Here is a 25,362-nt window from a genome sequence, read left to right on the forward strand (position 1 = left end):
ACAATTCCCAAGGCACACTGGACAACCTTGGACGATTTCTTCTGATTACCCTCCTGCCACTCATCTCACTCTAAACCCTGACTGAATGGACTTTCCATTGTGGAAAAATTATGAGGACCAGCCTCTCGCTCCCTTTCTGGGGGTTTCGGAATCATCCGCAGCTAAGTGTCTGACTGACAGTACTGAATCCATGTGCTTTTTGCACATTCTACACACATAATACTTAAGTTTTTACAATAAAATCTAAGATAAAGAATAACAAAAATAACAGAAAACAGAACAAACACAAAAGAGGCGATAAAAAGTCAGGATCATCTTCGGTGTTTCTGTACAGACTTGAGATGTCTGAAAGCAAATCAAAGCCTCTGATCTTCCCAGAATGCATCGGGACATTTGGCGTTTCTAAAATGCTCCAGTGCCACCTGGTGGTGAGACACTGAAGGCCTGCAAGTGCACAAAGTTGTGACTGACACGGTGGTCAGGACCCCTCCCAGGGGTCACAATAGAGAGGAGGGGTCAGCACAGTAAGAGGACAGCAACATTTTAATCCTTTTTCTTGTGGAATGGTTGAAAGAAACATCTTCAATTATTCAGACCTCGCATAAATTTCCCCTTCCCTGTAACCGGCATTAGATTATGATGAGCAGCGGCGTCAGATGTGCATCTCTGCAAATCACTGGAAAGTGAAGATTCTTGTGATTCGATGCCTTCATGAAAGGAAACCCTTGCTTTAGTCTTACATAACGAAAGCCTGATTAATATTTGTACTCCTCAGTCCTGACATCCATTGCATACAGTACTTGTAACATTGAAGTATTTCCAAGCCTGGTGCAGTACGTTACACAACAGATGTCAGAAGAAAGGCGTTATAAATCAGGCTTTGCTTCCCGTCTGAGAGACTTAAGTGAGGGCTAAAAAAATAATAAAAAAAAGAGTCCAATTTGTGTCTGACAATAAATTTGTGCAAAAGAATATTTCAGGAATACGGCCCGTTGTTTTCCTCCAGCTAACAAGGCCCAGCTACTGTCAATATTCAGTTGCTAATGAGCAACTTGTCCATCAGCAGCAAGAGTGGCGTTGAACACTTGGGTCTTCCAGGCTCACTTCACAGCTATTAATGACACGAGAGTGAACCAAACAAGAATCATTGATCACATCTTTATTCTCTTGAAGACACTCACTAAAATAACGCATTTAAACATGTCTTATCAGGATAACCTCTACATGTTTGGATTTTAAATAGCATCTTTAATGAGTAAAACAACATCATATTTTATGTAAAACACCACATTGTTAAAAGTTCCCTAAAAGAGGAAATCCGTTTTCATTTTGTGACAAAACCACACTGCCATACAAAACAGGCTTTTCTCAAAGAATGAGCTTATATGTATAGCATATTTAGCTGTGGTAAGCTTTGACCTGAACAAAAATTAAAAAAAATAAAATAAAAATGGAGCACTCCTTGTTAATTTATGATTGCATTATAACATGTGATAAAGAAGAGTCAGAAACTAGAAGGTTATCTTTCATTTCACCCACCCAAAAGTGCTAATTTAGTCATTAACAATGATTCAAAGCAAGCTGTTTCGCACAGGAAAAATATATACTGTATATCAAGAGGTTTCATGTACACCACGTTAAGACAATGTGTTTCATACACAATCATCCTCCAAAGTGCTTGTCGAAGTCTGAGCTGACTGGAACAGGGAACAAAACGTACAGTACGTTGGCCACATGTTAGCGGTGTGTTATTTATACAAATATACTACATTTAAAATCAATGTTAATTCGGACACGTTCCTATACATCGTTTAAAATCAATAAAATCATACTTTTAAATCAAATTACCTTGTCATCCCTTGTGTTTTTAAATAAAATATAACAGCCATCATTTTCTCAAACATGCCACTTATGTCACTAAATTAAAGACAGTATCTCGTTTGTTCCCTTTGAGCTCCCTAAAACGCGACTGCAAAATGTGACACCACCAGCGGCAGTATTAATCCCCAGCAGCAACAGTCGCACCTCACGCGGGTTGGGGTTTTTTTTTCTGTTTTTTTTTTTTTTTTTTTTTTTTTAGCAGCTCCTGAAGGTTAGAATACACACACACGTTCAGTGAAACAGTCTGTTGGTCTGGCGGAGGATAAAGTGCTGTTCTCCTTTGGCCCCGATGAGGAATTCAATAAAAACCAGTAGTCAGAATCACTCGTAGACCCCGGCTTGTGATCTCAGAGCAGAATGATAAAACGCCTCTTGACCCAGAGCGTTGGACAGCAGTCTGAGCCCATGGGGAGTCACGCTACCCTGGCCAGGCAAATATTCAGCCCCAGCTTTACCGGATCTGGTGGATTTAGGTTTGGGAGCTGCGTAATACCCCAACATGTGGTCATAGTGTGTGGGCCTGACTTTGGTGCTCTGAGTCCTTCTGTTGGGCTGAGTGGAAAAGGATCCCAGATGTTCAGGATCCCGAGGGGATTTGGCGTGGTAATGATAGTGGTGACGATTCTCTCTGGTGCTCTGCGAGCGGCCCGGCCTCCTGAGGATGCTGGGTTTCACCAAACCAGAGTAGCTGTTGACAGTGATTAATCGATCCTGCTCGTGACCTCGTGCATGGCTTCTGTCGTTGTGCTCGATACTCTTGAGGTTAGCGCAGCCCCTCTCTGGCAGTGAGGGGACTTTACGAAGAGGTGGCTGTTGTGAGGAGCCCTCTTTGATTTGAAGCCGTCTGGATGGCCCCGCCTCCGCAGTAGTCCGGTGACCACTGTGTTGCCGGGCGACCTCGGGCTCAGCCAGATGGGGCCGAGAGGATGTAGGTACATTTTCTTTCCTGTCGGAGGAGGAGAGAAGGCAGGCGTCCCCGGGATCTGACTTGCTCCGTGTGTGCATCATCTCCCTCCCTGCTGAATCAGTGGGAGATGTGGGACTCTCATAGGGAGACACAGCTGTGTTTTTATGCCTACATTTATTTTCCTGCTTCACCGGTTGATAAACTACTCTCTCAAAAAGTTCTGCATCTCTAGCCTCGTAAACAACTGTGTCCCTGCTGGCTATGTAAAGCTCCTTACTCACAGGGGGGACGTGATGCGGGGAGTAGTTGTAGCAATCTGATTGTCCACTTTCCCTTCGCATCGTATAAGACTGATGGTGTCGGATATCGCCTTGCTGGAAGGGCTCCACGTAATAATGGGAGCCATCTCCTGGGTTCATATCAGAATAGGGGTTGTACTGAATATGCTGTATACGTGTGTTCTCAAACTGTGGTCGAGCAGGCTGAAGACCTGTCTGAACCAACCTCTGATAAGGCGCCTCCTGGCTCGATGCCTGTTCAACATAAAACATGGTGTCAGGGGGTAGGACTTCTGTCTCAGCCAACTCGTAGTGACTAATCTGAGGGGCATGGAAGGAGCGAGCTCTCCGGATGGCTGGGTGCCCAACTATTCTATCTTCTGACCTCTGCCATTGACCTTGTTGCCTCTGGCAGCTGCTGATAAGGTGCTCACCTCGATGGTAATGTTTGTACTGAGGTGACAAAGGGTGCCTGAAACCTGAAGTGCTGTAGCGGCTTTCAGAGGACTGCCTGTACACACTTTTTGGCCCTGAAAGGTAATGTGGCAAAGCGTTGGGCCGAGGGCAGTGAGGTGCAGGCATTCGTCCAGCTTGAATGTGCCTGTGATGATGATGATGATTGCTGTAGACATCCTCAACAAGGCCCAGAGGTCGGTCCTCGACAGGGCTGTAGCGATGGCTGGATGAAGTCTGTAACGAACGTGGGAGGACCTCATCAATCGAGGTGGGCATGGAGGTCTCGGCCAGAACGGCGCGGAAGTTAAAAACATTGATAGAGTCTGCGTTTGCATAAATCGGAGAATTTGCCGGGCTCTGAGCGGAGCAGACAGGCTGAGTGGGTGTTGAAACGCCGACACTCTGGTAGCTGGGTTCTCCCTCTCCTTTGTCTTTTCTGCGGTCTCTTATTTCCGCGCTGCCCTCATCCAAGCTCCCTGACCCGAGAGGGCTAACATTCGGAGTGAAATTGCACATGCTTTCCTGCCCGTCAGTGACCTGCAACAGCTCAGGGCAGAGGTGCGCGGGTAGGAAATGAACGGGATGAGGGCAGCAGTGGTTGTCAGCGGGGCTGTGCTCGGACGCCTGCCACTGGGAAACAGCGTGGACATGAGGGCCGCAGTACTCCTGAGGGTACAGCTTGAGGTCAAGGACAGAAGGTCGAGCGGGTCTGTCCTGAGTTTCCTGTCGCTGGAGAGGGTGTGCGGGGGCGTTTCTTCTCTGGGGGCAACTGCTTGCCTTCTGGGCCGATTCCGCCAGCGCCAGAGCCAACTTGCGTGCAGCACTCGTCGGGGAGGGGTGAGGAGGGAGAATAGACACTGAACTCATAAGTCTATCTGTTCCTGGGGAGGGATAAGACAAACAACGCTACAGTATGACAGGACAAACAAAGCTATGGTAAGACATGATGGGACAAGACACAAAAGCTTTCATAAGAAACTACAAGATGCATTAATACTAACTATATACATGGAATATACATGATAGAGAGGAGGAGTGATACCAACCTGGATCAGGCAGATTCTGTGCAGATTGGCTGAGGTCTGTTAGGGCCGAGGCCTGGCTCGCTGTGCTGAGGGGGCTGCAATGTTGGAAAGGCGATCTGAGCTCCTTTCCATCTGCAATCGGACCTCCGCACTTCTCCACTGGGGGGGAAGAGGAAGGGAGAGGTGGAGGAGAGACAGATGCAGTCATAACATCTGCTTGTGTCTTGAAGGATTTCTTCCTGAGTTTAGGTGAAAGTGGCTTAGAGGTAAACTTCTTCCCACTTTTTCCAAGAACCGGACTAATATCTGGAGAGCAGCTAATGTTGTTGGGAGAGGAGATTGGTTCTGATTCACTGGAACACCCAGCACTCTTCCTCCATTTATTTCCTTCTTTGTTGTGTTGTAGCGCAGGTGTTGCAGAGGGTGGGCTGCACTGAAAAGACATGGGGTCAAAGTCCAAGGTAGACATGCCAGCAGCGGGGGGACAAAGGTCGATATCGTCCTCCTGATGTGGAGGTGAAATACACGCCGTGGTTCGGACGCGGTCGGCTCCATTATGACTCTGACTTAAGGGGTGTTTTCTGTGGTCGTCTTTACTTCCAGTGTTGCGTAAGTCGTCTCTACTCGCTGCAGAAACAGCCTCACTAGTCGAGCGAGGTCGGAGGCGCTGGTAACTCGGAGGTTCCCCTGGAGTGGAAAAAACACGTGCATTTTAAGATGGAGCCTTCATAAATAATACAGGTTGTCGAAAACGCTGCTGGACACAATTTGCAGTCTACAAAATGTACAATTTCAATAAATCATTACCTTCAACATTGTGCAAAGAGGTGAGAGATTCCTCACTTTTGGTGGAGCGCAATGTTCCGCTGTCACCTCTTCCACCTGCAAATGTTTTCAGAATAAATTATTTTTAAATCTGTCCTCTGTAAAGACACAGAAGCTCTAAAAGTACAGACACAGAAGCTTTAAGCTCCAGCTGTGATCCGACCTGGCAGTGCAATGCTCTTAATCTCGTTTGGTTCACTGGGATGCCGTTTCAGTTTACGTTTAGACACAGAATGGGACTTGCCCAGGTGGAAAAAGGAGAGCCAGTTCCCCACAGGTGACTTCTTTGCCTTAGAAGGGGGCCGCTTGCAACTGCAACACAGAAACACCCTCTTAATCACTCTCCAAGAAATATACAAATCAATACACGTAAAAAACTGTAAAAAAAAAAAAAAAAAAGAAAGGAGGAAAAGAAAACCAGGGCAAATTAGCATTATTTACATATCATTTTCATCACCCGTCTCCTTGTAGATTTATTACAGTTATTTTTCAAGTCTGATTTTTTTTTTTTTTTTATTTGTCTAACTGGCAAACCTACAAGGAAATAAAATGAACAAAAGTGACAAAATACTCAGATCTACTGCAATTTGCTCAATGGCTTGGATGATTCATCAGGTCACAGAATCCCTGCATAACTCTGCATCAGCAGCCCAGCTGACAAACGGACGGTTTCAACGCTACCAAACCAAGCAGAGGGGACGATACGGGGACTACCTCTCCATCGGGAGCTCGATGACGGTGTGGAATTTGCCGAGCAGAGCTCCGGGACCCTCCCCCACCTCAATGTAGTCGCTGTGGGTGAGGCAAGGGGTGGTGGCAGGGGAGTTCAGCTGTGCCTGAGTGCGAGCTTGGGCTTCCTCCAGCGAAAGCAACTTGGTGGACGGGGAGCAGACTAGCAGAGACTTGGGTCTGGACAAGGTGTTGTTACCTGAAGATAAGGCTTTGTGTTAGAGATGCACTCCCACATTCTCAAAATAGATGCTTCTCCTTTGACTTACCGCTGCTTTCCCGTATGATGGCATTGAGTTTAGTGCTGAAGAGGGCTTCAGTGTTGTTCAGGATAAACTCCACCACCACTGACTGAATACGCACCTCCATGAACGCCGCTGTGCCGCTAAAGCAGGCCGACTCAATCTGTCTGGACCTGAAACACAGTTACAGAACAGAAAAGGCTATTTCACAGCTCTGGACCACCGAGACATGCCCCAGTTCATTGTCTCAGCAGCTAAAAAAAAAAAAAAAAAAAAAAAAAAAATTCAGAGTTTGCATTTTGAAAAAAAACCTGTAATAGTTCAAGTGTTACCGGAGGAGGTTTGGTGCCCAGACGATTGCCAGGTTCTTAGTGTGCATGTTAGTCATGGAGCTGAAGGTGGCCAGGTGGGACAGATGTCTCATGAGGTACTCCAGAGTCCTGTAAGTAAAGAAAATACTGTCAATGTTAAAAAAAAAAAATGTAGGAACATAGAAGACAAAGGTCACCTGTTATGCTGCTTATGACCAGCAGATGGAGCCATTATGAAGGATGAAGATGGTTCAAGTAACTTTACTTTTGCCTTATGACAAGTTTTACTGTCAGTAAATGTGGAAATGTTCCTTGATACGTTGTTTGAAATAAATCGCATTAAATGTCAATAACTACAATAATAAAACAAACAGACGACGAGACATGGCTGCAGTCCGTGTTCTTTTATAGCATCTTTTTATGAATTTGTTTGAGGATCACACACAATTTTGTCTGTCTTTTCTCTTTCACTTGTGTTTTAACTCTAAATCCTAGTTGTTGAACTCATCCTTAATAATCTCAGAAGCCACTTTTGAAATTGTGGACAGCCTGATGTGTTAACACTTTCATCAAGGCCTCTGTATGAAGTCTCTTAAGATGTTTTAGCTCATATACACACACGTGAATCCAATGTCTTGACAAGACACCAGCGTCACACTGCTGTTTTAAGATGTACTCTTTGTTAAAAGTGCAGTAAACAAAATGCTCCAACATGTTTAAACTCTACGTCTTCTTTTCACGGATCAGCTCATCGCTGCAGCAGAGATGGTTTGAGCAGCTCTGATGGCATTTTTCACAGAAATTATTCCACTTATATCCACCAGGGTGCAGCACAGAGCTGTAATCCTGACCTGTAATGTGGAGGAGGCAGCTGCTGGATGACATTGTGGATTTTGACCAGCCTCTCCTCGTCTGTGGCTGCAGACACAGCCTCCTGTGAGAGCGGAGGATAAAGCACACAGCCTGATAATCACAGCAAAGGGAGTTGTCGTCCCACTCTCTTTTTATTTTCAGGACAGCTAGCTTGCATAATCTGCTAAAGTTTTAGCGTGCATGTCAACCCGCTGTTCCTAGAGAGCTAAACGTCCTCAATGACCCCATGCTGAGCAGCACATTGTCTGTCCTGTGCTTTGATTATCATGGACTGCAAATTTCTCCCTCTCATAATGTGTAACCCCTCTCCCCCCTGTCATGTGACGCCCCAATTCCACATTTGCCGTTCTTACTGAGAATCTGTCGTAGAGCTGATAGGTGAGCAGCGGGTTGGGGAGCTCTCTGAAGTACAGCTTACAGAGGGAGCCCACGGAATGGATGTCCTGTCTGAATACGTCCCTGCTCAGGTCTGGAATCTGTTCAGAGTCAAACTCGTGCCTGAGCAGAGACAAAAAGAACACGATATAGAACAGCGTGGGAGACTTCCTACAGCCCATCTGTTGGTTTGCAAAACTGCATAACAAGATACTTGAATAAATTCCAAAATTCATTTTTCAAATCCAGAAATTATCTTTCATAATGACTATCAAAATACCCCGATGAACAAAAGCGGGATCTTCCAGAATTTCTCTTAGCATCTTGAATATTTAAGACATTAAACAAGATGTATGAAATCTAAATTGAAATTAGCCTCACTAACGCACCCCTCAACACCGCTTTTTCAGCAAAAATCAATTTGAATATAATAAACGTCATAAACCTGAGTTTCTGGATGTTGGAGGAGATCCCAGAGAGCCGGTAGATTCCATCCACAACGCCGTGCTTCTCAATGAACTCAGTGCAGCTTTTGACAACCTGCGGAACTGCAGACGATGCACGACGATGACAAAATGTACAGTAAATACACAGTACAAGCATACGAGCCTAAGCCACTCGTGATGCTGTCACATGACGCGTTAATACCTGCAGGTGTATGACACATCAAGTGTAATTACACTATCGGAAGCTTTAATTATAATGATGATAAGCTCTAATAATGTTTTAATTCCACTCAAATCCTGTTAAGTCTGGTGATGTTACGTTTTTTTTTGTCATTAACAACAAATCCCCCGAGAAGATTAAAGCCGACACTGAATTGATCCGACAACATGGAGGCGAGGCTGGATCTACTTTACTCCTCTGACCTCCATCGTCAACACATATAGTTGATTATCAGCACACACACACACACACACACACACTGGTGACATGTACCTTCTTTATAAGGGAGCTCTTTTTTCATTTACAAGCCTGGCAACCTAAATTTTCACTCTTACATGTGAATTCACAGCTGAAAATAGCATCAAATACAGCGTTAGCCTTGTGTCAGTAACACTCACAGTAGAATGGAGGTTTATATCTTTAGCAGGCCTACAACCTGTGATTCCGAGTTCTTATGTGACTATCATGTATACTATTTTTTACATAACGTACGTAACACAACATACAAGGAAAGAATGAAAAACCTCAACACACATCCGACATTATTCTTCGTTATCATGCACAATAATGTACTCTGCAGTATGATTTCACCTCATCAAGACTTTAGAATACTGAAATAAGATCATGCCAGTGGCAAAATTCCTTTTTTTGGTGGGAACTGGACATTTAGAGAAGAGTTAATTAATTCATAAGAACGGAAATATCAAAATAAATCAACAAATGCAGCAAAAAACACACAAAGGAAATGTTACACACAAAAAATAAGCAGAAATGTGAAGAAAAATTTAAAAAAAATCGGATAAAATGACAGCTGCCCACCTGAACAAACTACTGAAATGAAAGAAATGGTGAAAGAAATGTGAGATTGTCCTCCAACACAGGTCTGAACATAAAAAGACGAATCCAGAATGATCAATGAAGATTCCAACCCAGCTGGAAAAACATATTCACACAACTGACTAATCGGCTCTATGGGCAGCAGATTCACTGCAATCCTCTCTTCAGCAGGTAGCAACTTGAAAACGTGAAAGATTTCAGCGCCTGCAGGTCAGAATCACGGGATGGAAAGTAAAAGATCATTGTGAGAAAACGTTACCCTCGTGCCCCGAGTTGTGGAGATGTTCCCCCAGGTCACACCCAAACACTCTCTCTCTGAGGATACCGCGCTGGCGAAGCTTCTGCGGCGGCGGACGTGACTTCATAAAGGACCTCAGGAAGGTAACCAGCTTGCCATGCTTCTTACACACTGATTAGTATGACACACACACACACACACACACACACACACACACACACACACACACAATAGGTTCTTAAAATCAATCCATCTCATATCCCAGGAGCAGGCAGACCTTAAATAAATCATCAACGGCGAGACAGATGAGGAGTACCTGGCTTGGGCACAGAGCTTTGAACACTGGGGGGGATCTTGTCGTTTATCAGCTCAACACAGTCGCAGGGGAAGAAACCAACCTGCAAGCAGACATGAGGAGACGAACACAGAGACCAGAGACAGATGTGATACACTTTAAAAGGACCGGCGGGGTAACGGAGCCGTTGTTGACTGTCGAAGAGTGACATAAGCGAAACGGGTCAGTGAGCATGAGGGCGAGGAGGAGCTGCAGGGCGTGAAATGTTTACATCCTGTTGTGGATGTCTGTCCATTGCAAATAAGATAACCGAGCAGCGTATTTTGAATCAATGGGTTCAGCTTAAGCAGCACCAAAATATCTTCCTCTCACATGTAACATAGCCTTTTTTTTCTGTTAAAGTTTGCGTATAAATATGTGATGTTTCACCTGAAAGCCGTGCTTCCCTCTCCACCAGCCAGTGTCTTCTTTAGGAGGCATGTCGATGACTGACACAATGTCGCCCACCTGACACGTGAGAGAATGACAAAATGTGATCAGGAGAGGATCGGAGGCACACGTATGCCAACACGGTTCGGCGCCACGTCGTCACATCTCACAGACCTCGAAGGTTAACTCGTCCGTGGCCTGAGCGATGTAGCGTTTGGTGACGTGGGCAGCAGCGATGGCAGGGACGTTAATGGAGGCTTCCTCGGACACCAGGAGATGGTTCCCCTTGTTGTCGATCTAAAAAACAAAATAATCATAAACACCTAAACAACAGTCACTGAAAGTGTCTTCTACAGGGTCAGAGACACATCAGCGTTCAGCTGAGACTGAATACAGGGAAAGTTTGGCTTTCTTAAAAGTGATAAAGCACAAAAAAGTGGACTTTTTCTTCTAAATTTGTGTATTTATCATGGTTTTGGCTTGCAGAAGCTCTGATCAGGCAACATAAGCCATAATACGCAGCGTCTGTTTGAAAACTACAAGGCCACAAAAGTTGTGAACCTTACTGAACTGCCACTTTTCACAAAAAACATCACAATTCAAACATTTGGGGGAGGGGGGGGGGGCTGCAGAAGAAACTGGAAAGTACAGGAGTTTTCTCAAATACATAAACTGGAAGACTCTCAGACGGAGTGGTTCAGCCGAGGTGACGTGATGTAACCAGATCCGGATTACGAAGTCAGTGAGTAAAAGATACCAGAGACATCAGACAACCCCTGGCCCCGCCCCTAAGATGATGGGTACTGCAGCAGTCTTGGTAACAGACAAACAAACCCAAATTCTATCACATGACCTCCTTGTCTCTGGTTAAAACAACAACAATAATAATAATAATAATAATAACTTAAATATCTAATTAACAAACAATTTCAAAGGAGAGGCGATACCTCCATCCATGTTAGTACCGGACCACAGTTGATCTTATTGTCAGCGATGGCTGAGAAGCGGGACAGGTAGGTGGCCAACATTTTGGTTACTGACTGAAGAAAAAGACAAAAATAACCAAAACTGAGCACAAGAACTGCCTCCATTTGACATGGAAAACCTTGTTCCTAAATCCTAAACAGGGCAGCTCAACGTCACCTCGACACTGTCACTCAAGGTTTCGTATCGTGGCAGCTCGGTGAGCTGAGAGTAGCGGCGGTCATAGATACACAGGTGCAGGTGTTTGTCCAGCACACGGAAGTCTTCGTAGGATCTCTTCACCAACCAGTTTCGAGCCTGACAAAAGAACGCAAAGAAGAGAGGCTGCAGAAAGTCTGAAGATCAGTGACATCACATCAACAGGAGAGAGAGCAGTACCTGGCAGGTGACCTGGACCAAGAAGACCAGTTCTTTGGAGTCCAGACCAGCTTTCGGCCCTTCACTCTGCCCTTCTGCAAACGCCAACTAGGAAGGAGGGGAACCAGGGGAAGATAATCTAATATTGAGAGAGCTTGTAAATAATAGATGTGTTTGATACAGCAACCTCGGCGGATGCGACCTGTATACTAGAGGAACATCATGTCCAACCTCATCTTTCCATTTAACAGTAAAACCAATTTCACACTGGCAAGTGAAGTGGAAAAAAATATATATATCAAAAACTCCTGCAATGAAAAAACCAAAGTGATGCCTGAAAACATTTGTATACACAAAATGTAAGGATGAAAACATTTGCTTTTTTAATGAAACAGCATTTATTATGAAGTTTTTGGGAATACATATCAAGGCTATTTCCTCCGACCCCATGGATCCCACTCATATAATCAGTTCACCATAAATCCTGCAGAATGACATGAATAATTAAACGGATAAGCGAGTAAGATATCAGCACTTGGAGTCGGAAAAGATGAAGTCTGCATTTCTTCCTCTTCTTTAACTACATTCTATACGTCCCAAAGCCGGGACCATGAAGGCCTTGCAGGAATTTGGGAATACATTGATGAACGTTACTCTAGAAGATACTTCAAAGTCCTTGAAGCTGAGGGAAGTTGGTGTTATTTATAACTGGTAGCAGCTCTTCCACACACACTGTTACACAACACACACAGCGACCCAGTTACTGCTCATAAGTAATACGGCAAATCGGACTGACAAAGAATGCCGGGTGAGAAAATGACTCTTAAATAAGTAATGACGAAGGAGCTCTCATGCAAAGATTTGCTTGAAGAGTCCCAACAGACCTCCGGTACTGAAGAGGGTCAGGAGGCCACGCAAGGATCAGACGGGAAGAAATTACAGATTACTTTTCACATGAAACAAAGAAAAAAATAGTAGCTTATTAAAAGCTGAAATAAAAGCTGAAAGTTGTTATTGAGGGAATATTTGAGCATCGGCTCCGTCATTATGCTAATACCTTTAAAGCTAAATGCACTCGCAGCTTAGCGCAGAAACACACCTGCACCGTTTAATTTATTCATACACATCTGGAAACAGAGGATCAATTCCAACACACAATCATCCTGGTGTTACCTGCCACTAAAGAACCTCAGACATCCATCGGCAGCTGGAGGAAGTGGCGCTGCCTTTGTGTGCAGCTGCAGTCCTGGACCTTTGCAAGCTCCTCCACCCAGCAAAATCACATCTGAGGCTCAAAGAGTTTGTGAAACGCGGCACCTCGCCGGCCTGCTCGTCGTCCCCGGCAGTAAATTGCTCATTCACAAGGCTTTAGATCTTCACACAGTCACTGCTCCATTCAAATCTCAAATAAATACGAGAGGAGGATGCTTCCCACTGTGTCTTACCCCCTTTCTGCCTCCCTCTATCAGCCCCCCTCCTCCTCCCTCTCCTGTGCGCTGCCTCCATCACCCTCCTCCCTCTCTCCATCCCCTCACTCCATCTTGCCATCCCCATCTCTCTCTCTCTCTCTCTCCCTCTCTCTCTTAACCGCATTTCTTTCTCTGGTGACAAAGGGGTTTGGCAGCAAATGGGTTCGACCGGCACACACAGTTGCGCAACCTCATTCATCATACGCAGGCATGGCTGCAACAGATAGACAGATGACCCTTCTCCTTTCACAGCAATCCTCATTCCACTCTCAAGGCGAGACTGGAGCTAATCTGGAGAGGAATCAGACGGGCGGGCGGCAGACAGAAGGAGACTGCTGTCCTTGTGCTGCTGTGTGATTAGTATACATGAGACCTGATCAGTACCCTCCCTCCCCCACACCACAGTCTGTGAATGCAGGCAAATGCATCATGGGAGAAACCGTAGCCTGCTTTCTTAGGATCAGGTTGAGAGCCTGATGAGACAGAGCAGCAATGTGTCCGTCGGTGTACGTGAGTCAGGACTGACATGTGCGGCTCTGCCTGATCAGCTCAGCCTTTGTTCTGCCTGGCGAGTTTTTCAAGGTCACTGAAACGCTTCAATTCCTTTCACTCTACTGATGCAGCCGTCATGGCAACAGCAGGCACGAGGACATTTACCCAACAATAAGTCCCATCCAGCCGGCTGCACTGTACTCCACTAGGCATGCATGAACCACTCGTGCACTCTTCTGTGTTGAGCTCCTTTGAGAGACAACTGCTGCTCTCTACTGGCAAAGATGCCAAAATGCAGGGAAAGTGTTTAAGAGCCTGTTTCCACACGAGTGAGCAACCCTAGCGCCTCACTGCTTCCTATTATCACAACAGCAGGAATGCTGCTTCTTCAATTTAACAACCCCGGCAGGTGATTTTCTTGAGGGAGGGGACAGATTCTGCTAGACTGACACCTCCTCGTCTACAAGGAGATTTGTTGCAACGACTGAGGAGGGCCAAATTACTAACCTATCATCTTCATTAGTACATTACATAACTCAGCAACACATTTACAAAGCCCACCGTCTACCTGACCACAACAGCCAGAAGTAGCTAAGGTTGTTTTGAGGTAAGTGTGTCGGTTTAATTTCAAGCTAAAAATGAATAAAGCATGCACCTGCTTATTATAATATTTGTCAAAAGTCTAAATTAAGATTTGAATAGATGATCCTAACAAACAAAAGCATGAGTGAGGTTAACAGAAGATACTGCACTGAAGTTATCTGACTGGATGTTGTGACCTGTGTTCGCAGGTTAAGTGAAAATTTGAACCTGCTGAGTTTCTAGTTAAAAGCTCCACACAAACTCAGTAATTACAGTGTATTCTGTTCAATCCACCTGAGTCACCAGCTGCATCCTGCGACTCCAATGAGGAAATTATTCTTCATTGGTGGATATTATGTGACGTAGCGTAAAACCGATGTACAGGATTTCAGGTGTACGGTAGCTGGAGGGACCAGACAACAGTTCGATACGCCGGTGGACAACGGGATCGATGAAACAGAACTATATATATATACATAAAAATATATATTGACATCTGACATCTCTAATATGAACTACCAGGATAAAAGTGGGGCTGGACAGAAAAGACAAACAAAGATATTGATTCAACTGTCACACTGCATGAATAGTGATACATTTCTGTGAGAATCCCCCAAAATTGAGCAAAAGATTCTATCCTGGATGAAGCCGTTTGCTGCAGAGAGCACTCGGGGGTATTTGCAGGGCTCACCTGGACGTTGCCAAAGTCAACAGTCTCATAGTGGAAGTGGGCACATTCTGCCAGTCGGGGGAAGTGACCTCTGGGGAACGTCAGCCTAGAAAACACAGCACAACAGCAGCACATCAGTATTCAACACACTGACACTGTGATGGAGAGAAAGGCACAGAGAGCAAAAGAGGGGAAAGAAAGCGGGATTGGGTTCATGTGAGAGAACAGGGTTAGCATTGCAGCATCATTTTATAGCTCCTCATCTGACTGGCCTGGATAAGAGCCCTGGTTTACAGCCTATAATAGCAGCAGCACCATCACACCCAGCACCTACTTCTTCATGTTCTTGACCTTCATGCTGGCTGTGCTGACGCAGGACCGCAGGAGGGGCTCAGCTGGGTGCTCCGTGATGTCATCAGTCCTCACCTGCCAGACAGTGGAAGAAGACATTAGAAGGTGTCAGTCACTGACGGAGAAACCAACCATTGATTTCATAGGATCGCCAGAAAACTCGTGAGTGAGTTCAGTTCACAAGACCAGAAACAGTCCAAACGCTCAAAAACTTTCTCAACAGAATGAGGACAGACCAGAGGACAAGTCTGTGCTCACCCTAACAACCTGTCCTTCATGCGCCCAGACCTAAATTGCAGCAGCCACAACAATAAAAACTGATCTCATGTGAGGTGGATTACTGCAACGCTCTCAGGTCTGTCTGAGATGACAACCAGACAGCTTCTGCAGCAAATAACTCAATTTCTCCCAGAATAAACTCAAACAGTGTTATTGGCTCTCCATAAATCACGGCGGTGTTTAGGTCCATGTTCTACTTTCCACGTGTGCTGTGTAAATCGCTTTATGTATGTCGGTCATTAGTGACTCACAAATGTGACCACAAATAACTGTGCCGTTTCTAAATCTGCAATCTTATACGATGTGATGTCACTACTGGATATACATGAAGCTTCATTTTGTGACTGGATGTAGAAACTTGAAAATCTAAGAAATAAATGGAAAAAAACAAACTAAAAAAAACCAACCAAATAATTAAACTCCATTTTTCTCCCTGTACAGTTTTAGCATGTTTTACCCAACTTATCCCAGCTTCCACTCTGACAGGCAGATCATTTCCTGACAGAGATAAAAATCCTTATTTAATTCAAACGGGGAGTTATTGGCGCCCTGCGTGACAGTGGCTGCACAGGTTCCTGGCAATGATGTTAAGTCAGTGGCTAACAAGGCTAACATGCTTGATCATACTCAGCAGTCAACAGTTTAACATCAAATGATATAAACCCCACTGGAACTCATCGAAGTCTGAATGTGTGAAGAAGATTTAGCCAATCAAGGAAAATAAGACTATGGCATCACTTAGAACTTCATCATGTGACCACAAAGACGCCACCTCACCCTCAACCACAGGGTGAACATCCTCAAACGCAGATGAACGCCACTTCAGAGATTCTTTAACGGTGACTAATGACGCTCATGTGACTTCAGTGGTGGTGACATCATGATGTGAATCACCTGCAGAACCAATACAGCCTGATAAAAGATGGCCGACATGTCTGTTGGCATGTTTTTAGAGTGATGAGTCAGTGTGGTGTGTGTGTGTGTGTGTGTGTGTGTGTGCGCGTGTGTGTGTGTACCATGGCAGCGGCTGTCTCCTGTGGTTGGCTCTCCTCTGTCGGATCGTTGTTGGTAGCTTGAGGCAAGGCATCATCTTTGTTCAGGTGAGTGAGCGGTGGCACATCTCTGCACAACAAGAGAGGAGAATCTAAATACAAGAAATATGTCATCCAATGATGTCAGCATCTGAAAGGTTTTCACACGGCTGTTTTTAAAGAATACAGCAGAGGGTGCAAGTGAGGGATGAATTCACAGTGTGTGGCATGGACTCAAATCATGACATTGCACCAGCATGGCCCAGAAAACATGCTGTACTAGGACTGTGTTTGAATATCTAATATCTTCAGTAAACATGAAACAAAAAGACAGATAGCAATGAGATGAGGTCACACTCTTCCTTGATACAGACTGAAAGATGGAAGCATCTCTGCCTCTATCTCTGTCTCTATGAGACAGTCAACAAATAGCCAGAGTGGCTTTTGTATGCACTCAGGAAATGTAGAGCTGTCCTATTCAGAACGCCATAAAGGCAACACATCCGCAAGGGAGTGCTCTTCTTGAAATGTGACTCAGTGTGTTCAGGAGTGAAGGGTGAGGTCCATTCAGCTCAACTTTTAAGAGCAACAAAGAGATGAGAGAGACGAGCCTCGGATTTGTCACAGGGATTCAGGGGTGATGAGATCAGGAAATGAGGCCAAGAGCGCAGCCGCACATTCTAATCTATGGAGATTAAACTACATTTTGAAAATCCAAAAAATGTAAATCTATAAGAACAATAAAAAGCTTGAGATTTCCAGGTTTATTTTATCTGAGCATCAGGTCATTGCACTGCTCTGACTTTTATTCAGGCAGTATCACATTCACATGCAAATAAATGTAAATGGCATGACACGAACACCGCTCCCACGTACAATGTACGGCCTTATGTAATCCTGATTAGCTAACATGAGAGCGGAGGGAAAAGAGGGAAACTCACCCCTCAAGGACGTCACTACTTCCTGGGTCTCCCTGGGGTCCTGAGGCAGCATTCTCCATCACCGCGGCAACCACACATCCAGCCTCCATGATACTGTCTTCCTGCAACTGCCCGCTACATAAAACGTGAGTGGGAGGGGAAAGAAAGAGAGAAAGGAAAGGGAGGCAAGTGGGTGGGAGAGTGAGAGGAGGATGTGAGGAAGAGTCCGATGTGCCGAAGCAGTCAGACATTAACCCACTTGAGGCTGCAGCGTGCGCCTCTCAAGGCTAGAATCCACACATCCCAGACTGTAATCTACGATGATGTCATGCTACAGTGGCTGGGAGCTGCTTCGGTGATAACGCAAGACAGGCTGCATATTCACGGGAGGGTTTCATTTTCACAAGGACGTCAGCTTCTTTTCATAGTAGCTCACCCTGACAGGTTTCAGCTGGAGAACATGTACACGTGTGCCATCGTTGTCATGGAAACATCAGGACTGTCACAGCAGCTCGACTCTCTTCCTGGATAACCAAAGCTGACTTTTATTCTTTTAAACCCTCGTCAATGCGAGACTTTTTTTTTTATGATGATTCGCTACCAACAGCTGACGTAAATAAAATTGAAAATGTCATTGTAGAGACAAGCGTCTCTGATCGTGCGGTTTGGGGTGTTTCCAGTAGTTAATACCCACAGACGGTGACCCAAGGAAAGACAACCAGCTAAGTGGTGAAAGGGTCACTGGTGCCCAAGACTCACTGATGTACGAAGGGAGGGTTGTATGTTCCCAACCCACAGAAAATCTACTGCTGCACAGCTAAATGAAATAAAAAAATTTGCAGAACATTTCTCATGTCTGCCATCAAAAGAGCAAGATAGACATTTTTAATGTGGAGGAACAAAAAAAGAGTTGAAGCAGAATCAGTGAGGTACCAGCAAAACAGGAAAGCCTCCAAACACTCTCATCCCTCACGGTGTTGGCCTGCAGCCGCGGCCTCTTTAAGCAGGCTAACACGTCCTGCTACATGAGAGCGTACGCAAGAGTTCAGGTTCTCCAAATTCCTCAGACCTCGATCATACTGAGCATCAGAGGGATGTGCTGGGAAAACATGTGCGATCCATGGAAGTCCAAACTCACGTCACAGGACTTTTGGTGGATCAACTGCTAATATTTTGACGCCAGAGGATCACTCTTCTTCTTCTTGTGGCGCTTTTGTTCACACAAGGGGGGCTGAGGCGATATCAGGCAGCTGGTTTTATTGTTGTGGCTTATCGTGTACTGTGTCACTCACACGTATTATTATTCCTCACAGGAAGCTCTTTGTATAGGACTGACAGTTGTAAATGAGTAGGAGACACCATTATTAATGCTCCTCCCTTTAGTTACACTAAACAAACAAAGGACCTGACAGAGTGAAACTAGACTCCAAACAAACGTTGTCCTACGATCCTCCCAGAACTATATTTAACAGTTTGTAAGGACGTTGCAATAAAGTGACTTTGTGCTGTATGAGAACATAAATAATCCTCATGTAGGAGCTGAGCGGTCCAGCCGCATCACTAAACATCCGCTCCGATCAACGCCAGGGCAGATTACGTCCTCCCTCAGCAGGTAATCGACACACAGGTCTTTGGAGTAACAGGTAGATTCACTGAGTCTGACCAGCGCTGTAGTAGCAGTTCCCCAGCAGCCCCTCTGGCCCACAGCCTCATTGAGTTGCTGTTGACTTCCACAAAGCCACCTGACTCAGCAGAATGTGAGCAGACAGGAATACAGGCCAGATGGGAGTCTACGCTACCTCCATCTCCTACTGTAGCTCCCCTCTAGCAGACTCTGTAACCTTGCCAGCGCATTACTAATTAATTTATGGTTGGAAAGTGTTGCATCACACACGGTTTTAGAAGGGTCACTGGGATACTTTGGAAATTCATATGAATGAATTGTGTCTCACAGGAGAATTTGTGTACTGCACAGTCATCACGATGTCATATTTACCTTTAACTGGTTTGAAATATTTTGTCTACGCAGCGCTGATGTGCAGACAGATTCCTCGACGCCGCGTGAATTCCATGAGAAAACTGTTGCGTGGTACACAGGACAAAGCCTAGCCTTGCTGATTGTACCACATCAGACAGCCAGTCTTAGGAACATGTTGTACTTGATTCTGTAGAGGAGGAGGAGGAGGAGGAAGAGAAGGAGGAAGAGTGCTACCTGTGAACTGCAAGCTGCTCGCCTTCTAAAAGGAGTCATGTTTTTGGTTTATACCTGACAAAAAACAACAACAACAACTGAACACCCGTATTGCAAGAACGGTACACAAAATCTTTTCAAAATGTCTAAATTTGAAATCCGGCATTAAAAGATGACGACTTTTTCCATTTCCATTTCTCAAATGTAGAGAAAAACAGGTGGCACATACTGGCATTTTGGCAAAAAAAAAAAAAAAAGTCAAACAAGATGGCGGAAATTCTCCGGCACTGATGTCATGTTAGATATCCACCCAGCGTATCTTCTTTCAACTGCTTCTATGACTGAAGAGCTGCGAAACTCCAGAGTCTTGAATAAACAAGACATCTGGCCAGAGGGGAGCCTTTAAGGTGGATGGGACCTGCTTCTAACGCCAAGAGACCGGAGCCTCACAGAGGGACGCCGCTCAGCTATCCGATGGCCTACATGGCGTTGTTGAGAAAAATAGGGCAGCCATACACAATCTTCCTTTCTGTGAAACCAGCGTGTTGAAATAGAAGAATGGCTATTGTGTCGGAATAAACAATGGCCGCCGACAAATTTGGAGCATTTTCAAGCAGCAGACGTGACTCACGCATGTGAGAGGAGGGAATAAATTTGGTTCTTTTCCAGAGTTTGACAAAACATAATTGGCACACAGAGACTAGCATATGCAGTTAAGGGTTTTTGTTTGGCCCCTCTGGCTAAGCAGCGCTTCTCACGAACACCACAGACCGCCAAGATGTTGATGGGCCTTGTTTGTGAGGAGTAAAACACATGAAGGCGGAGGAGGAAAGTAACTTACTTAGTTGTAGTCGTAGAATTTACATATGAATACTGCAGGGAAACCGACACTGGCTGTGCAATATCACATCATCATCGCCACAAATCCTCCCATTTCTCATATCTGCAATGTCTCCCTCACCACAAGCACATTTGCATGGTTTTATCTGCACTTTTATCGAACAAAAGTAATTTGACATTCCCGTGTGTGTATCCTGGGATTAGATTATCAATCCGGTCAGTACTGATGTTTGCATTTACACTGGAAATTTGTGAATTAAAATGAACTGATGTTAATTTTTTTTTTTTTTTTTTTTTTTTAATGACGATCAGCATTAAATCCTACTTTTCTGGATCAATGGTTGTTTTGTTCTCAGGTGACTTGTAAACAATGTATTTATTGTGCAACTTTCATAATTCTATTCTGTAAAAAAATCAACCAAAAAAGAAATATTGTGATGCAGTTCATTGTCATCCACCTGGTAGTTAAATACTGAAGAGGAGGTGAATCGATAGGGCGAGATAAGCAGGTTTAAGTATTACTTTGATCAAGCGAAACAATCATAGAACTGCAGTAATCGACCCCCAATACCTTGTTTGGGATGAGCTGTATTAGAAGCATACAGCATCCAAGCTTCAGAACCAAACAATGAAATAATCCAATTAGAAATTCCAGAACCAGCCTGTTAGCCCACTGTGTATGTCCTTGTAGCTCGCCGGTGGGAGGGGGGGGGGGGGGGGGTGAGCAATTACTTCAATTTGTGGATGGACACAATAAAAAAAAGCATTCATGGAAAAACTACGCAGATGACGAAACATCATTTGGGCTTACGCTCGCAGGAAAGTGTGTATTTACAGCAGAGGTTATCTCTTAAAACCACACTGTCATCGTTTTTTTTAACTGATACTGAGAGCTTGAGAGCAAACTGGGCCGGCAGGTGTGTGTGTGTGTGTGTGTGTGTGTGTGTGTGTGTGTGTGTGTGTGTGTGTGTGTGTGTGTTAGGGGGCAGCAATGTATGACTGTATCTTTATCATCCACGCTGTCATTAACAATCACTTGTAAAAAAAAACAAAAAACGTTGACTTTAGCAGATGTTACGCACGCACGCGCGCACACACACACACGTACGCACGCGCACACACACCCACGCCCACGCACACTAACCGCACCTTGAACTTGCAGCAGATGATGCCTGCCCGCCCTCAGACCATGTGACAGGCCTGTGTCATCAACAAGGGCAAACTTGGTTTCATGCTCTCACTCTGAGCTCTGGAATGCAGTCAACACAAGCCAGAGACGCAGAGGAGAAGAGGCCTGCGGTTGCCATGGTAACCTCTCTCCCGTCCATCGTGACTTGACGCTCCACCAGACTAAGGATGAGGTGGTGAAGGCACGTGGGGTGGGGTGGGGGGGGCGGGAATAAACCCTGGAGGAGTCTTTGACCAGAAGCTTTGACTCACCCAAGCTGCCAGAGGCGATGACATCATCACCGACAGACTCGCGCCGTCTCACCGAGCCCCTCCGCAAATTTTTTTTTGATTTAAATCAAGCATATTCTCTGAGGCTTTGCTAACATTGGGGAGGAGGAAGCGTGGTCATATGATCCTATAATCTTCTTGAAATCTGCCCGAGTGAGATTAACTTTATTTCATCTCACCCTCCGACGAAGGGCAGAGAGCACGGCGAACAGCAGGACGATTAAGTTGTAGACAACAAAGACCTAAATATTTAATCAACAAGCCGATCTGTCGCTCAGGACGATTGCTGGAGCCTGACAGTGAACTGCTGCCCTCACTTACGTACAAACCGCCTTACTAAAAATGGAGGGGGGAAGGCAACGTCTACTCTTTGTTAAGAGTGGTGGACTGATCCTTGGGGATATCCTGATCTCAAGCTGCGTTCCTTCACAAGCGATGGTCCTGAGTGTCACTGAAACACACACAAAAATACAAGCTCGCTGTGTGCAATCCTACACAAAACCCCTGCAGGGATCTGTTGTACGGGGCTGTTGATCACTGCTTCATAAACACTGTTGGGTTGCAACACACAATCTTGAGTGAGTGAACTGCTGATTACATGTTTTGTCTATAAAAACTGTAAAATGCCTGTGAAACTGCTTCAAAATGGTCTGAAATTCAAAGATGTTACGGTTTCACTTCTGACAAGAATGGGCTCTTGTAAGCTGCTTTGGGCAACAACAACAAAAAAAGTCTGCTAAAAGATAAGAATTAAGAAGCAGGGCTGAAGGAGCGTTTTATGTTTTTGCTTGGAAAATAACTCATAAAATAAATGTAGTGTCTCAAATCTTTCGAGATCAGATATTTGAGCTGAACAAACCGAGCTGAATCAGATTCTGAGACAATCTGTTCATTTCTCTGACCGGCTGAGCTCTCCTCAGTAAACCCGGGAAGGTCGTGGCACATAAAACGGCAGAATTCTACACCAGCTTGCTAGTGAGGATGTCGGCGTCGCTCTCAGTCCTGCAATATTTCATATCTGAGCTGACCGTGGTTGAAACTCCTGCTAGCTTGGTGCTGCGTTCAGGTACTCAAAGTTTGCACAGAATTCTCAATACGAAACCCCGGAGGCCGTTTATAGAGGAAGAAGACAACCAGCATCAACTCAAGAACCTTAAATGATGCTCGTTGCGCAGTAGCTGGAACACTCGCTGTAATTAACCACAGTAAATGACAAACACGAAGAATTACACATGAGCCTCCAACTTAAGAGTCCTGTCTCCTCTCGGCCTAAATCCTGTCATCAAAATCAGTTGAATTTTAAATCAGGTTACGGTCGAGCGAAATTTCAATGCACCAGCATACTGTTTGTCACCGCTTGGCACCAGCAGAGGGCGCCGCTGCTCATTAAAACTACATAATGCTGCTTTAATAATTTGAAATTGCCAAAACAGAGACATCCACAGCAGGACGGTGCGGTGTCGTATCAACTCTTAGCAATAATAACTCTCAGCTCACTGGCTTCTCCTTCGCGAGAGATCGCTCTCGGTTCACTGGTTCACAAGTTGAACTGTAATGTTCGGTCTTGTTCTGGTTCAGTGAGCGAGGGCTACAGCACACAGTCGGACCCCCCCAGTTCCCAGGCAAGCCCTGGACAATTCAGTTTACAGACCTTTTGAACTGATCTTCTTAATTAACCGATTCAAATGATTCAGTTCACTGAACGCAACTGCTGCGCTCACGAATATTATCAGAAATAGTTACCTCCTACACGCAGAAGTGGAGCCAGACTTGCAATAATCCACAGTCTTCCATGAGCACATCTGAAAACGCTGACATTTGAGGAAATCTGAAGACATGTACACAAACACTTGTTGCAAAACAGTTACAGGAGGTGTTGCATGGGATTTTTGTGAGTCTATCCAGGTCATTGTAGTGAGTCTTGGGGGGGGGGGGGGGGGGGACACAGAGCAGAAATGACAGATTTGTTTCCATAATCCAAGATGTAATCCCATGACCGAACCTCTGGATCAAACCGGTCTGGGGAAAGTTTAGCACAGGTGTACTTTGACCCGCTGGGCCTGACAGATCACCGGTCAGCTTCACGCACCACCGACACACGGTGCTGCGGAGCAGATCTATTGTAGCGACTGGAACATGCCAGATCACGCATTCAGGCTAAAGAATACCGGCCTTCTTTCTGTTCTCTCCCTGCTAGTTAATGACGATCCCTTTTTTTTCACCAGCAGCAACCTACCTGTGACTGTGCACGCCGCTCCGCTCGGCCACCTCCCCTATGCCGCACACAGCTGCGCTTCTTTCCGAGGAAACATGTTGTCTGCATCCCACGACACACACTCTCTGCTCGGACACAAACGCGGACTACAGCTGCGTATCTGAGGTAGACAGATTCCCATTAAAAACTATGACAGGGCGCGACATGGCTGAGGCAGCGTGGGAGTCATTCCGGAGCCACGACTGACTGCTGAGAATCTGCACCTTGCACCGGGAGCGCGCACTCCAGTGCCCGCGCCTTGGATGATTTAGCCTCAGGGGGTTCCCAGCAGCTCCTGTCAATGTCAAGGGCCCGATTATGAGGGAGGCATGACAGTCTGCATGGGGGCCCCTGTTTCATAACAATCAGCAGCCCCAGGAGCCCCATCTGGCGGGTGGTGAGTTGTTTGGTAATGCCTGGTAGCGAGTTACATAACTATCCAGTGTAGGTGGGGTGGCAACAGTGAGAGGAGGGAAACCTGGTGTGCAAATCACTAATCCTGATATCATCTCACTGGTGCGGGAGCGCTCTTCAGCTGCTCCTCCTGAGCATTACTTGAAACAGAAGATTCATCTTAACGACCTTTGTGGCATTGATCGCTTCATTAAAACCTTTTTTTTTTTTTTTTTTTGGACAGAGTTGGTAGTCGGTGTGTTTGTCAGGTATGAGACGTAAGAGAGTTTATCTTAAAGCTCAGTCATAATGTCTCCTTTCTATAAAAAAAAACTACATATAAATAAAATGGCTACCAGATTTCCTCATGTGCAGCTTCACCCCCCAGCCCACCTAGCCCTAACCCACAGAGATGTCTGCAAAACCACGACTTTCTTTTTGCATATCTGTTACAATGAAAGTTAAAACACACACACACACACACACACACACACACACACACACACACACACACATAAACAAATTGGCAAATTGGCATAGACAACCTGAAAATAAAGTTAAGCTTATTGTGATTATATTGACTGGTATTGTGATATGATTTGCGATATTAAAGGGAATGTTAATGTTTGCATCAAACAACAAAATGTGCTGGTCGTCTGATGGTCATCTGATATCATCTTCATCTTTATCTGCGTCAGACACAGACGATGATGTGCAGGCAGGA

The 25,362-nt window shown here is 45.2% G+C and overlaps 1 protein-coding gene across 2 annotated transcripts; it reads right to left on the reverse strand.

The window, feature by feature from the left end:
• Positions 1–1,152: 1,152 nt before the first annotated feature.
• arhgap32a (Rho GTPase activating protein 32a) lies at positions 1,153–24,618 on the reverse strand. Of its 2 annotated transcripts, none has more exons than XM_086216686.1 (22): positions 24,228–24,618; positions 17,524–17,637; positions 16,568–16,673; positions 15,256–15,347; positions 14,943–15,027; positions 11,730–11,816; positions 11,511–11,648; positions 11,315–11,407; positions 10,542–10,664; positions 10,368–10,445; positions 9,960–10,041; positions 9,665–9,814; positions 8,348–8,450; positions 7,881–8,025; positions 7,506–7,588; positions 6,676–6,783; positions 6,371–6,516; positions 6,087–6,300; positions 5,536–5,684; positions 5,355–5,429; positions 4,569–5,234; positions 1,153–4,403 (listed from the first exon to the last, which is right to left on the reverse strand). In XM_086216686.1, exons 2-22 carry the CDS (start codon positions 17,610–17,612, stop codon positions 2,203–2,205), a joined length of 5,013 nt encoding a protein of 1,670 aa, XP_086072812.1. In that variant the 5' UTR covers positions 17,613–17,637; positions 24,228–24,618; the 3' UTR covers positions 1,153–2,202. The 2 variants fall into 2 exon arrangements, with proteins under 2 accessions (XP_086072812.1, XP_086072813.1); XM_086216687.1 differs by lacking the exon at positions 24,228–24,618 and adding an exon at positions 19,499–20,939.
• Positions 24,619–25,362: the final 744 nt, after the last annotated feature.

This window comes from Aulostomus chinensis, chromosome 10 (assembly GCF_037954235.1).
Source record: "Aulostomus chinensis isolate RoL2024-O1b breed Wild chromosome 10, RoL_Achi_v1.0, whole genome shotgun sequence".
Lineage (NCBI taxonomy): Eukaryota > Metazoa > Chordata > Actinopteri > Syngnathiformes > Aulostomidae > Aulostomus > Aulostomus chinensis.